The sequence below is a fragment of the Hemitrygon akajei genome, chromosome 4, assembly GCF_048418815.1.
Source record: "Hemitrygon akajei chromosome 4, sHemAka1.3, whole genome shotgun sequence".
Lineage (NCBI taxonomy): Eukaryota > Metazoa > Chordata > Chondrichthyes > Myliobatiformes > Dasyatidae > Hemitrygon > Hemitrygon akajei.
Genome location: NC_133127.1, coordinates 161,785,529 through 161,800,067, shown reverse-complemented (window position 1 = coordinate 161,800,067; position 14,539 = coordinate 161,785,529). Strand labels below are relative to the sequence as shown.

The following is a 14,539-nucleotide window of genomic DNA, read 5'->3' as shown; positions in this document are numbered from 1 at the left end:
AAGGGTGGTATTACCATACATCTGCTGCCCTTGGTGGTAAAAGCTGTAGATCTGAAAGGTACTAACAAAGTGACCTTAGCAAGTAACTGCAATCAAATCTGTAGATTCTATACAGTGAAGCTGGTGTGAATAAATTATTAGGGTGCTGCATTGGGTATTGCATCATTGTGATGAAGTTTTCAATTATATACCCTACTAATCCATCTAGGAACTTCTCAGAACACTTTATTTGTGACCATTCCTTTAGAAAATAGGTTTGGAAAGACTGATTTGAATTATGTACAGTAATTGACATTTATGAAACAATTGTGTTATAATTATATTAATAGATACATTATTGATCCCAAAGGAAAATAGCATCACAGTAGCATTACAGGTGCACAGATATAAAAATACAAATATTAGAAGTAAGAAAGAATGAAAAAGTTACTAAACAATCTAACAGGAGGGGTCATCACTTCCCCAGCTACAGGTTGACTCATTATTGAGCCTAATAGCTGAGGGTAAGAATAACCTCTTATAGCACTCTTTCGAGCAGCACAGTTGTCTTAGTCTATTACTAAAGATGTTCCTCTGTTCAGCCAACATGGCACGCAGAGGGTGAGAAACATTGCCCAGAGTTGCCAGGATTTTCTTTAGAGTCGTTGTTCTATCACAGCCTCCAGTGTATCCAGTTTTTCTAATCCAATTGTTGAGCCTCTTGGCATCACCCATGTTGATGCCATTGCCACAGCATAAAAGATTGTACTGGCAACAGCAGACCGGTAGAACATGTGAAGGAGAGGCCTGCATACTCCAAAGGACCTCAGTCTCCTCAGAAAGTAGAGGCGACTCTAGCCCTTCTGTACCTAGCCTGTGTTGGTACTTCATGCAAGTCTGTCATCAGGTGCACCCCCAGGTCTTCACCACATCCACTTCCTCACCAGCAGTAGTAACAGGGAGCAGTCTTAGTCTTCCTAAAGTCCATCACCTTCTCCTTTGTCTTCCTGATGTTGAGCTGCAGATGATTCAGCTTGCACCATTTGACAAAATCCTCCACTAGGGGTCTGTATTCACCCTCCCATCCTCCCTTTATACACCCAACTGAGACATCAGAGAATTTCTGCAGACGACATGACTGAATGTTGCATCTAAAATCTGAGGTATACAGGGCAAACAGAAAGGGGGGCAATACAGTCCCCTGTGGGGCCCCAGTGCTGTTTATAACCACGTCTGACACACAGCTCTGAAGTTGCACAAACTGTGGTCTGCCAGTCAGGTCGTCCATTATCCAGATTACAATGGAAGTGCCAACCTGTAGCTTTTCCCCCAGCAATGAGGATTGTATGGTATTGAAGGCACTTTAGAAATCAAAACAAATTATCTTAATTTTGATTTTTCATAAACATACTGAGTTAGAAAACTTGTGTATTCATTAACTGCTGCTAATGCAACATCAACCAGTATTTTCACAACAATCAGCTCAGGATTTTTCATTGTATCATTAACAACTGAATTACACTTGAAATTGTATGTAAACAAACATATTTGGACACTTATATGGCTGCAGGGTGATGAGGGTTTAGCAATAATTATTTTATTCAATGTGACCATTTAATAAAAGAAACCCATTTATACATTTAAGTGTTAAGTATAATAGTACTACAGTCAACCAATATTTTATATGGTATTGCTGATTCCTAGCAGGCCCAGCCTTAAGAAAAAAACTATGAAATTTATTCATCCATATTTGTTCAAACAGGATTATAGGACAAAAATTAAATATAAAATTTGGAAAAATACATAAGTAATGCTTTTAGTCTCCATTTATGAACTTCATCTACTATAATTCATAATAAACCACATGCTGAAATTAAGTACAAAGTGATCACCAAAGTTAACAAAAATTCAACAATTGAACATATTGCTGAAATGTGGGATGATGCAAATATTTTCAGAAACCCCAAATTGTACTATCACTGATGTTGTTTGCAATGCTTACTCATTTTACTTCACATGATGGTAAATTTGTGAATATCCAACCGCAAACTCAAAGGGAAATACCTTTGGAATTCCAGAAGAGTGTGAGAACTTTGTTGATCCGACTACCCAGCTGAATTACTGAAGTTTCACTGGATCATTTGAGTAACAGTGATATGTTGAAGTGTGACAGGAAAAAGGGCAAAGAATAATTCCATATGGTGGAGTAACAATGGATAGTTTAAACACATGATTTGTCTATTTTCTGTTGTTGCTCTTAGAGCAATGACAAATGATCTGGGTACAGAATGCATACATTCTTATAAAGGAGATAAACAGCCAAAGCTAAAGTTTCTTAGATAACTAGAAGCTTAATTAATAAAAACAATCTTGTAATAATCATTAAGATTCAAAATCTAGCAGGGAAGTAAGTACAACATAGACAATTTTATTAAGATGAAAATGGAACAAGGGAAAATAGAGAATGAGATGGAATTAACAGATGACACAAAAAATAAGTTGTTCCTAGGGCATTTAAGGTTGTGCATGTAGACTAAGACAAAAAATGGGTAAAATACTGGATAGAAAAATAGTGACTAAATCAAAGCCTCAGGGTTTAAAGGAACAATATCTGCAAGGATACAGAATTACTTGAGCAACAGAATAGAGTGCTACATAGAATATGCAGAATTTACTCAGAACATACAGTGGTGTGCATCAGATGTCATATATACAGGCATCCGTTAGTCTTGAGAGACCATGGATTTGCGCCTTGGAAAGTTTCCAGGGTGCAGGCCTGGGCAAGGTTGTATGGGAGACCGGCAGTTGCCCATGCTGCAAGTCTCCCCTCTCCACGCCACCGATGTTGTCCAAGGGATGGGCAAGGGCCGATATAGCTCGGCACCGGTGTCGTCGCAGAGCAATGTGCGGTTAAGTGCCTTACTCAAGGACACACACGTAGCCTCAGCTGAGGCTTGAACTAGCGACCTTCAGATCACTAGACCAACACCTTAATCATCTAGCCACACGCCAACACATCAGATATCAATGTCAGTACTATTATACAATATATTAATAACCCAGACTTGGGATACATGACATAACCTCAAAGTCTGAGGATGGGTCAGTAACCTTAAATTCCTTAGTATTAGCATTTCAGAGGCACCGTCCTTGGACCATCATATAAGTGTCACAGCACTGCCTCTACTTTCTTAAAAGTTTGTGAAAATTTAGTATTTCATTTAAAACTTTGTCAGACTTCTATAGATGCGCAGTGTTTTGTGTCCTGACTAGCTGCATGACAGCCTGCTATGAAAACACCAATACAAGAAATTCTGCAGCTGCAGGAAATCTGAAGCAACACACACAAAATGCAGGCCAGGCAGCTTTTATGGAAAAGAGTAAACAGTCAATGTTTCAGGCCGAGACCCTTCAGGTGGGAAAGGTGAAGGGCTAGAGAGGAAAGGAACTGATAGCAGTGTGGACAATAGGAGAGAGGGAAGGAGAAAGGGACCCGGCAGGAAGTAATAGGCAGGTGAGAAGTGGAAGGTCCGAGTTGGGAACAGAGGAAGGGGGTGGGAGGAATTTAATATTCATGTCATTGGGTTGGAGGGTACCCAGATGGAATACAAGGTGTTGCCCCTCCACCCTGACAGTGGACCCATCTTGGCACATGAGGAGGCCATGGATTGTCACATTGGAATGGGAATGGGGCTTGGAACTGAAGTGTTTAGCCATCGGGAAGTTCCACTTGTGGCGGATGGTACAGAGGTGCTCGACAAAGGGGTACCCCCAGTTTACCGACATAGAGGAGGGCTGCTTTGAGAGCACCAGAAACAATAGATAACCTAGCATACTTGCCGGTGAATCTGGACCCCAAACAGTCCTTCCAGGTGAGGCAACACTTCACCTGTGAATCTACTGTCTATTGTACCCAGTGCTCCCGATGTAGCTTCCGCTACATTAGTGCGACCTGTCATAAATTGGGGTCCGCTTTGTTGGACACCTCCACATCATCCATCACAAGTGGACCTTCCTGGTGACCAAACATTTTAATTCCAATTTCCATTCTATTTTGACTTCTCAATCCCTGGCCTCCTCTTGTACCAAGATGAGGCCACACTCCGGGTGGAGGAGCAACACTTGATACTCCTCCTGGGTACCCTCAAACCTGATGGCATGAATTTCAAATTGTCCTCCCAGTGAACACATTCCCCAATCTGACCTTCCACTTCTTTTCAGCTATTACTTCTCCCGGGTCCCCCCTCCTCCCTCCCTTTCTCATATTGTCCACTCTCCTCTCCTATCAGAATCTTTCTGCTCCATGCCTTGACCTTTCCCACCCACCTGTCTTCACTCATCAGTTTCCAGCTAGCCTCTTTTCCCTCCTGTCACTTTTTTATTCAGGAATTTTCCCCCTTCCTTCTCAGTCCTAGCCCGAAGCATTGACTGTTTACTCATATTCACAGATGCTGCATGAGCTGCTGTATTCTTCCAGCATTGCGCGACCGTTGCTTTGAAAACATCATTGCCCAAGAACGGAAAACTGGTGTATACAGCCCAGTCCATCAGAGGAAAGGGAAAAGCAACCCCCCCCCCCAATCTTTGAGCACATCTACAAGGAGTACTGTCATAAGAAAGCAACATTCATCATCGAAGACCCCCACCATCCAAGGCCAGGCTTTCTTTTCACTGCTGCCATTGGGAGGTATAGGAGCTTTAGGTCCCACATCACCAAGTTCAGGAACAATTATTAACCATCAACTATTAGGCTTCTGAACCAGCTAAAATAACTTCACTCAATAATGAACTGATTCCACAATCATAGGACTCACTTTCAAAGTCTCTGCAACTCATGTTCTCAGCATTATATTTACTATTTATTATTAATAGTTGTTCTTGTATTTGCAGTTTCTTCTTTTGCACATTGGCCGCTTGTCATACTTTGTGTGTATTTTTCATCAATTCTAACTTATTTATGAGTTGTACTGTGAGTGCCCACAAGAAAATAAATCTCTAGGTAGTAGCTGGTGATATATGTATTTCAATACAAAATCACTTTGAACTTTGACACACAAAAATAAAGGGAACTTAGAGCTGCTACTAAATTGGGCAGACATACATCAAGTGAAGGATAGAAGTGTGAGGTGATATGTTGGATCAACCGATAAGATACAATATAAAATTGTACCACAAGTGTGTGCTGGATCAGAGAAGCATGCACACACTTGTAAGCAAATAAATCCCACATGTGCAAACTCAAGCTGTGATAACTGAACAAGCAACAGTTATTGGCAATTTATTGGAAGGTATCTTAAGGGGCAAGAGACACAAGTATTTGCAGAGACTGAGCCTAATTAGGTTTAGTCAACAGGATTCTGTGCATATTTCACACACTCTCCACCCTCAGAGTGAAAAGCCCCCTGCTCCCATTAATCATTTCACCTTTCACGCTCAAATCGTGACTTCTATTCTAGTCTCACCCAACCTCGATGGAAAAAGCATGCTTGCATTTACACTATCCACTCATAATTTTATATACCTCAATCAAATCTCTCCTCATTTTCCTACACTTCAGGGAATGAAGTCCTAACCTATTCAACCTTTCCCTATAAACTCAGGTCCTCAAGTCTCAGCAACATCCTTATAAATTTTCTCTGCACTCTTTCAATCTTATTGATATTAGCGCAGGCAGCAGGGTTTCACATTCCTGGATCATTAGGATCTCTTCTGGGGAAGATGTGCCCGGTATAAAAGGATTGGTTACAGCTGAACACGAGGGGGACGAATATCCTTGCAGGCAGGTTAGCTAGAGCTATTAGGAAACATGTAAACTAATTTTGGCCAGGGGATGGGAAGTGGAGTGATAAAGCTGAGGATGGAGCAGTTGGTATACAAGTATATGCTGCGTGTAGTGAGAGTGTGAGGAACAACAGGCAGACGATAAGACAAAATTGCAGTCAGAAGGATGAGTTGAAGTGTAACATGGGAGCAAAATCTAAAAGGGTGGCAAATACAGGACTGAAGGTGTTAATATTTGAATTCACGTCATACACAGAATAAGGTTGATGATCTTGCAGCACAGTTAGAAATTGGCAGGTTATGACATTGTGGGCATCACAGAGTCGTGGCTGAAAGAACTTTATGCTTGGGACCTTAACACCCAAGGATACACATTGTATCCAAAGGACAGGCAGTAGGCAGAGGGGGTGGAGTGGCCCTGTTAGTAAAAAAAATCAAATCCTTAGAAAGAGGTGACATTGGATCCAAAGAATTAGAATCCTCGTGGCAGAGTTAAAAAAGTACTAGGGTAAAAAGACCTTGATGTGAGTTATATAGAGACCTCTAAACGGTAGCCAGGATGTGGGATATACATTACAATGGGAAATAGAAAAGGCACATAAAAAGGGCAATGTTATGACAGTGGAGAGGGATTTCAATAGGCAGGCAGATTGGGAAATTCAAGCTGCTGCTGGATCCCAAGAGATGGAATTTGTAGAATGCCTATGAGATGCCATTCTAGAGCAGTTTCTGGTTGAGCCCACTAGGGGAAAGACAATTTTGGATTGGATATTGTGTAATGAACCAGATTTGATTGGAGAGCTTAAGGAAAAGGAACCCTTAGGAAACAATGATCATAATATGATAGAATTAACCTTGTAATTTGAGAGGGAGAAGCTAAACATCAGAATCCTCAGCACTATAGTGGAGTACAGGGAGTTACAGAGGCTTGAGAGAGGAACTGATCAAAATTGATTGGAAACGAACATTCTCAAGGATGAGAAGAGAGCAGAAATGGCTGGAGTTTCTGAGAGCAATTTGAAAGGTGCAAGATAGATACATCATAAAAATGAAGTATTCTAAAGGAATGATGACAACTGTGACTGATAAGGGAAGTCAAAGATAGTATAAAAGCAAAAGAAAGAGCATATAATATAGCAAAATATAGTGGTAAGTTAGAGGATTGGAAAGTTTTTTAAAAAAAACCAACAGAAGACAACTAAAAAACCTCATTTGGAAAGAGATGAAATATGAAGGTAAGCTAGCTAATAACTTAAAAGAGGATACCATTTAAGATTTTTTCAGATATATAAAAAAGAGGGGCGAGAGTGGATACTGGACATCTGGAGAGAAAAAATAGCTTCTTGTGCATCCTTCTTCCCAGTGGAAAACATTAGCAGTACACCAGAAGTTTGGATGTGTCGGGGCAGAAGTGAGTGTAGTTGGTGTTATGAAAGAGAAAGTACTTGGGAAGCTGAAAAATCTTAAGGTAGATAAAAAACCTGGATCTGATGGGCTACACCCCAGGGTTCTAAAAGAGGTAGCACCAGTGATTGTCAAGGCAGTAATAATGATCTTTCAAGAATCAGTAGATTCTGGAATGGTTCCAGAGGACTGGAAAATTGCAGATGTCACTCCACTCTTTAAGAAGGGAGGGAGACAGAAGGAAGTTATAGGCCAGTTATCAGACTTTGGTTGGGAAGAAGTTGGAGTCCATTCTTAAGGATGAGGTTTCAAGGTACTTGGAGGCTAATGATAAAAATATTTATCTTGCCTGACGAATCTGTAGGAATTCTTTGAGGAAATAACAGGCAGGATAGACAAGAGTCAGTTGATGTTGCTTATTTGGGTTTTCATAAGGCCTTTGACAAGGTACTGCACATGGCATTCCAGGAAAGATACTAGCATAGACAGAGTGGTTGACTGGCAGGAGACAAAGAGTGAGATTAAAGGGGATGTTTCTGGTTGGCTTCCGGTGACATTTGACATTCCACAGAGGTTGGTGTCGGGGCTGCTCCCTCTCATGCTTATATTTCAAAGATTTGGATGATGGATTTGATGGCTTTGTGGCCAAGTTTGTGGATGATATGAAAATAGGTGGGGGGGTTGGTTAGTGTTGAGGAAGCAGGGAGTGTGCAGAAGGACTTGGATTGGGAGAATAGACAAAAAAGTGGCAGAGGAAAGGGTATGGTCATGCACTTTGGTAGAATGAATAATGGCATAGGGGATATTCTTTTTTAAAAGATCAGAGGTGCAAGGGGTCTTGGGAGTCCTTCTGCAGGATTCCCTAAAGGTTCACTTGCAGGTTGAGTCGGTGGTAAGGGAAGGCAAATGCAATTTTAGTATTCATTTCAAGAGGACTAGAATATAAGAACAAGGAGGTAATGTTGAGGCTTTATAAGAAATTGGTCAGATGTGGGAAGTCCAATCATCTGGCTGTACTTCTACTCCCAGAGTATAGGCAGAGACTAAAGACCACAGCATCAGTACTGAGGACCAAGGTATGGTCAAGGATGCCAAATAAGTGCTTATAGGACTGCTTTGAGTTGGTGCACTGGACAATATTCAGGGATTCATATCTTGAGTCAGAATATGTCACAGTTGTCACCTACTTCATCAAGACTTGTGTGGATAGTGTGCACCTTTGAAAAAACCATGAACCATGAGATTTGTAGTTGGCTGAGGGCTAGATCTGTGGTATTCAAGACTGGTGATCCAGGGTTATACAAGGGGTTCCGGTACTACTTATGGAAGGTTATTTTAAGGGTTAAAAAAAAAAATTCCTATTGAGGTTAGAGGCAGAATCAGATGAATAGCAGCTCTGGCAGACCATTAGTTCCTACAAAGCAAAATCTTTTATGAATGGCTGTGATATTTCACTTTCAGAAGAGCTCAACACCTTCTATGCGTGCTTTGAAAGGGAAAATAAAACTACACCTGTGCAAATCCCTGCAGCATCTGGTGACCCTCTGATCTCAGTCTCGGAGGCCAACATAAGGACATCTTTCAAGAGCGTGAACTATTGCAAGGCATCAGACCCTAATGATGTACCTGGTAGGACTCTGAAAACCTGTGCCAGCCAACTGGCACGTCACAGAAGTACAGTACAAAAACAGACCCTTTGGCCCATCTAGTCTGTGCCAAAACCACTTAAGCTGACTATTCCCAACAACCTGCACCTGGACCATTGTTCTCCATATCACTACAATCCATATCCTATCTTAAACACTAAAGTCAAGCTCCTATGGGCCACTTGGGCTGGCTGCTTATTCCACACTCTCATGACCCTCTGAGTGAAGAATTTCCCTTAAACTTAATACCTTTCACCCTTAAGCCACAAACTCTGGTTGTCATCCTACCTAACCTCAGTGAAAAAACACTGCTTGCATTTATCCTATCCATACCCCTCATAATTTTGTATACCTCTATCAAATCTCCTCTCAATCTTCTACATTCTAGAAGAATACAATCCTAACCTATACAATCTTTCCTTATAATTCCGATCCTCCAGACCCAACAACATCCTCGTAAATTTTCTCTGTACTCTTTCAACCTTGCTTACATCTTTCCTGTAAGTAGGTGACCAAAACTTTACATAATGTTCAAAGACATCTTCAATCTCTCACTGCTGTAGTCAAAGATCTCTCCCTGCTTCAAAAAGACATCAGGATGAGCTACCTCAATGACTATCACCCAGTGGCACTCACATCTACTGTGATGAAGTGCTTTGAGAGGTTGGCCATGTCTAGATTCAACAACTTCCTAAGCGAAGACTTGAACCCGCTGTAATTTGCTCATCTCCACAAGAGATCTACAGCAGCTGCAATTTCACTGGCTCTCCACTGAGCCTTGGATCACCAGGACAACAGTAATACCTATGTCACACTGTTGTTTACTGAATACAGTTCTGTGTTCAACATTATCATACTCTCAGTTCTAATCAACAACAAAGTTCATGACATTCTCCAGTGATATTAAACCTGATTCTGATTCAGACTGCACTTGTGAGTACCGAGAGCAGTTTTGGGCCCCTTATCTAAGAAAAGATGTGCTGGAAATGGTCAGGGTCCAGAGGTTAATGAGAATGATTCTGGAAATGATACAGTTAACATATGAGCAACACAAAATGTTGGAGGAGCTCAGCAAGCCAGACAGCATCTGTGGAAAAAAGTAGTCAACATTTCAGCCTGCTGAGTTGCTCGGATTTCCATTATCTGCAGATTTTCTCTCGTTTGTGTGTTAACATATAAGGAATGTTTGATGGCTCTTGGCCTGTTTTCACATGAGTTTAGAAGAATGAGTGGGGGATATCATTGAAACCTGTCAAATATTTAAAGGCCTACATAGAGTGGATGTGAAAAGGATGTTTCCTATAGAGAGGAAGTCTAGCACTAAAGAGCACAGCCTCAGAATAGAGGGACTTTCATTTATAGCAGGGATGAGGAATTTCTTTAGCTAGCGGGTGATAAATCTGTGGAATTCTCTGCCAGACAGCAGTGGAGTCCAAGTCATTAGGTGTATTTAAAAACAGGGGTTAGTAGTTTCTTGATTAGTCGGTATCAAAGCTCGCAGGGAAAAGGCAGGAGAATGGGGTTCAGGGAATAATAAATCAGACGTGATTGGTTGTGAAGCAGATATGATAGTCTGAATAGCTTAATACTGCTTCAATGTTTTGTGGTTTTATGATATTGTTCCTGTAAGTGACTAGAACTACACATAATACTCCAAATTAGGTCTCACCAGCATTTTATATAACATCTCAACTCCTGTACTCAATACTTTGAATTATGAAGGCCAATGTGCCAAAAGCTCACCACATGATCATATCTACTTTTGTCACCACTTTCAAGGAATTACGGATCTGTATTCCCAAATCCCTCTGTTCCATCACAATCCTCAGTGTCCTGCTATTCACAGTGCAAGTCCTGCCTTGGCTTCTCTTCCCAAAGTGCAACACTTCACATTTGTCTGCATTATATTCCATCTGCCATTTTTCAGCCCAGTTTTCTATCTGATCCAGTTCCTGCTGCAAGCTTTGATAGCCATCCTCACAATCCACTACACCCCTAATGTTGGCATCATCTCTAAATTTGCTTATCAAATTTACCACATTCAGATGTGATCATCAGTGATCATTCAGATCATTGGCGAATATGAACCCAGTACAGATCACTGTGGCACACTACTAGTCACAGGTCTTGTATGACAAATAGGCCGCAGCATCCAGCAAAGCCTTGTGTCCAGGCTTGCTGGCTGTCAAAGGTCAGTTCTGGATATTCACAACTATCCAAAACTGATTTTGAGCTTTCTTTTCAACATTTAATAGTGACAACAACCTGAAACACACACATGCATTTAAAATTCATTATGCAAAATAGAACACTCATTTACCTTTCTCTCAATATTCAATTTTTGTTTTGCTTCCCTTCATGGGTCCAGAAAGCACATTTTTCAGCACATACCCTGTTGCAGAATTGTATCCCATCCAGGAATAAACTTTACAGTGAAGTATAGGTGTGCCAAAGGGCAGATCCTTGACCATCTCTAAAGAGGTCAGCCCCATGATATGCATAAAATTATGCTCAAAAGCTTCAGATGTCCTTCTTAAAATATTAATAGTTGCTAATATCACAGAGGACATGAGGCTAGACTTACATTCTGGTATTCTTTATTAAAATACTGCTGTACATACAAAAGTTTAAATCAGGTGGAAACATTTAACACAGAGGAGGGGACATAACAGACAAAATTGATTAATATGGGATAGCTGGTTTAAGGACTTCTTTTCTGTACAAAAATAAACAAAATAAGGCCAAAGTAGAACACACAGGGTATGTTTACAAGGTTTTCTTACAAAAAAACTCACTTATAGAGTATATAAAAAAAATTATAGTAATACATATGCAAATTGTTTTAAACAGCATTAGCCAACAGAAAATCCTGTCTATAATTGAAAAGATTTTCAAAGAATACATGATTTCAAAAGCTGAAGTCACCATGTGATTTCAGGGGCTGGCACTGGATCATCAAAAGGTAGCACATTATCCATGATGTACTTTAAGCCATTATCATCCTTCTTGGAACAGCCAATCATTAATAGGCATGTGCCTAAGATTTCATATTTTAAGAAATCAATACCAACTTCAAAGCTCAATCTGCAAATATTCTTAACTGCATGAACTGGAACCTGTTAAGAACTATTGGAACTTCCCAAATTTTATCTGAGAATTAATTTATAGGTGTGGACCTAAAACCTCATGATGACTAGAGTTGGTAAATACAATAACATGGAGTAAAAATATTTGCCCTGATATACAAATGCTAACTTGGATTAGATCATGAAAATATTCAAATGAATATTGTGGGCATTTAGCTACTCATTGAAATGACAGTATATGCAAGAATCCAGTATTTTACTAATGCAGAGATAACATTTTTTTTGCTTTTGATAATCCAGAGGCAGTGTGCTGGTTGAATAATACATCAAAATTGAAGCCTCACTTATTTCTGCCTATTACCCAAATATTGGTCCGTACTGAGAATGTGAAAGGCCAAGCACACACTTAAAAGTTAGAGATGATCCCCTTTCAGCAATCATTCACAAATATGAAACAAGAAACTTTTGAAATGTACAGAATGATATAAATACAGTATTTCTTTTCATCATGTCAGAATACCATTTTTTAAAAATTTTTTAAATGGTTTTATATAAAAGAATGCATTTTCCCCAAAACATACAAAAAAACAGCTGCTTCTGTCAAACAGATGAGCTATTGACATGACTTTACTTAGGACATTATCCTTGAAAGAACATAGTAAAGTGTCCTCAATTCCTTTACAACCAAAATGAGGGAACCACTGTGATTGCTTGTACTGCTACCTTATAAGCCAATTTGCAGAAGATGCATACAAATGTATCAAAATCGCAAATATATGTAGTCCTTCCCCATTCATTTTAACAAATGGTGATAAAATGAATCTCATTGCAGTTGTTGAATAAACACCTTCCAAACATTAAGCATGAATATTTTTGTCAATACCTAAGCAAATCCAATGTGCAAAACTTTACGTTGGTAATATTGGATTAATGAGAAAGAAAGTTCAATTGTAAAGACTGCTTTGCTCTATACTCAGTATTAGCATTCATTTGCATTATATATAAAACAACTAATGCTATATAACATTTAATACTGGGAAGAAAAGATGGATCAGTCATTACTTGATTTCATTTTCTTTATATCCTCTTCTTTAAATTGTCCAACAAATTTGGCAGTCATATATGACTCTTGAGTTAAACAAATCTGCATTATATTTTGATATGTTTCTCTCATTTCCCTAAATGGATCCATTTCAACAAATGAAAACATGTTTAGAATTTGATTCAGCAAATGAAGTAGTTTCTTGGAAAAGAGATACAGTTTATAATCCTAAGATACTGAAAAATCATATGAGTAATTGCAAAGCCAATTTTGGGGCAAACAGCATTGTAAAGGCACAACAGTGCACAATCCTTCCAAAATGAAGTAGTTTAATTGCACAGGTTACTACTGTCAAATAATTGCTGCTTTTTTATGTTATTGTACTTAAAGTTCCTTTGTATTCATATCCAGTGTAAAGTACCCTAATAAAGCTGCTGTTCAAATAATAGAACTTTATACAAAATTAAATGGTACATAACAAAATGTAATCCACTCCTGAGATTTCAGGCATTGAACTCAATTTAAAAATTAGTCTCCTATAAAAAAAAGCTTGCATAAATGTAGAGCTATTTTACCTGTTTATTACTTACAATGAATTCATTTTCCAAAAAGGCGCTGGTAGCTGTATGAAGCAAAAAAAGCTACTTTAAATTTTATTATGAAAGATGTGTAGCTGTGATAGATGCCATCACCACTGACGTACTGGAGTTGTTTAGTTCCTACAAGTATAGCGTCCATAGTATTCCACCTGATTTCCATAAAAATATGCTTCTTGTTGTTTGGTTTTCTGAGTGATAGAACACGGCAGTCAGTCTGAAGTCCAGCACACCGTTTACCAGAAACATAACTCACCGGAATGCAGTTTACCAAGTAGCATTTCCAATGGCATCCCACCTCATTCTTGCCATAGGCTTGTGTGCAGCAAAATCTCTTCATCTTCCTTAGAGGCATACACTGTTACCCAGAAAGCAATTCTAAAGGTAACAAATTTCCCTTATCAGAATTACATGTCGTAAATCTTTAAAGATCACATCCTGAACTTAAAATTAGTGCATAAACACGTGAAAAAATAAAACTGGGATCATCATGCATCTGATGTTATTTCCCACTTTAAAAGCAGTCTTGACAGATATAGATGGCAGTCCTAGCTCCTGTAATGGACGTTCCTCCTTCAAGTAACAGTGTACCTGATCAACGTGCAAGCAGTGCTGCTCATTTACATTTGTCTTTTAAATGTAAAATGAGGTGGCATTAGTACAGCTGTAGTGCAATTAGCTCTTTATATTGTTCTTCAGCAATATTTTGCCTGACCACAGCAAATACTACAACTGCCCGTTAGAAGCTGCCAGGAGTTCTGAGAAAGCACTTTCAAAGCAGCGCTTTAAATCAGCATAAGTCACCACAAGAACACTCTTTTCATCTCTAGAAACAAGACTTATTTTTTCTGGAACACCAGCATCCAACTGCAAAAAAGTGAAAAGGACACAGCAAATATTAATCAGCATTCAAACACAATTAACGCACACAAGCAAAATTTATGAATTAGGTTTCAGAATCAGAATCAAGTCTATTATCACTGACATATATTAAACTTGTTTTGC

At 39.3% G+C, this 14,539-nt stretch overlaps 1 protein-coding gene across 2 annotated transcripts in view; it reads right to left on the bottom strand.

The window, feature by feature from the left end:
• Positions 1-11,390: 11,390 nt before the first annotated feature.
• The window catches only part of pan3 (poly(A) specific ribonuclease subunit PAN3), a 123,070-nt gene continuing 119,921 nt past the window's right edge, over positions 11,391-14,539 (bottom strand). For both annotated transcript variants that reach the window (XM_073043817.1, XM_073043816.1), the window contains exon 18: positions 11,391-14,401. In XM_073043817.1, the coding sequence (XP_072899918.1) occupies positions 14,261-14,401 (141 nt within the window). In that variant the 3' untranslated portion in view covers positions 11,391-14,260. The remainder of the gene's footprint in view (positions 14,402-14,539) is intronic.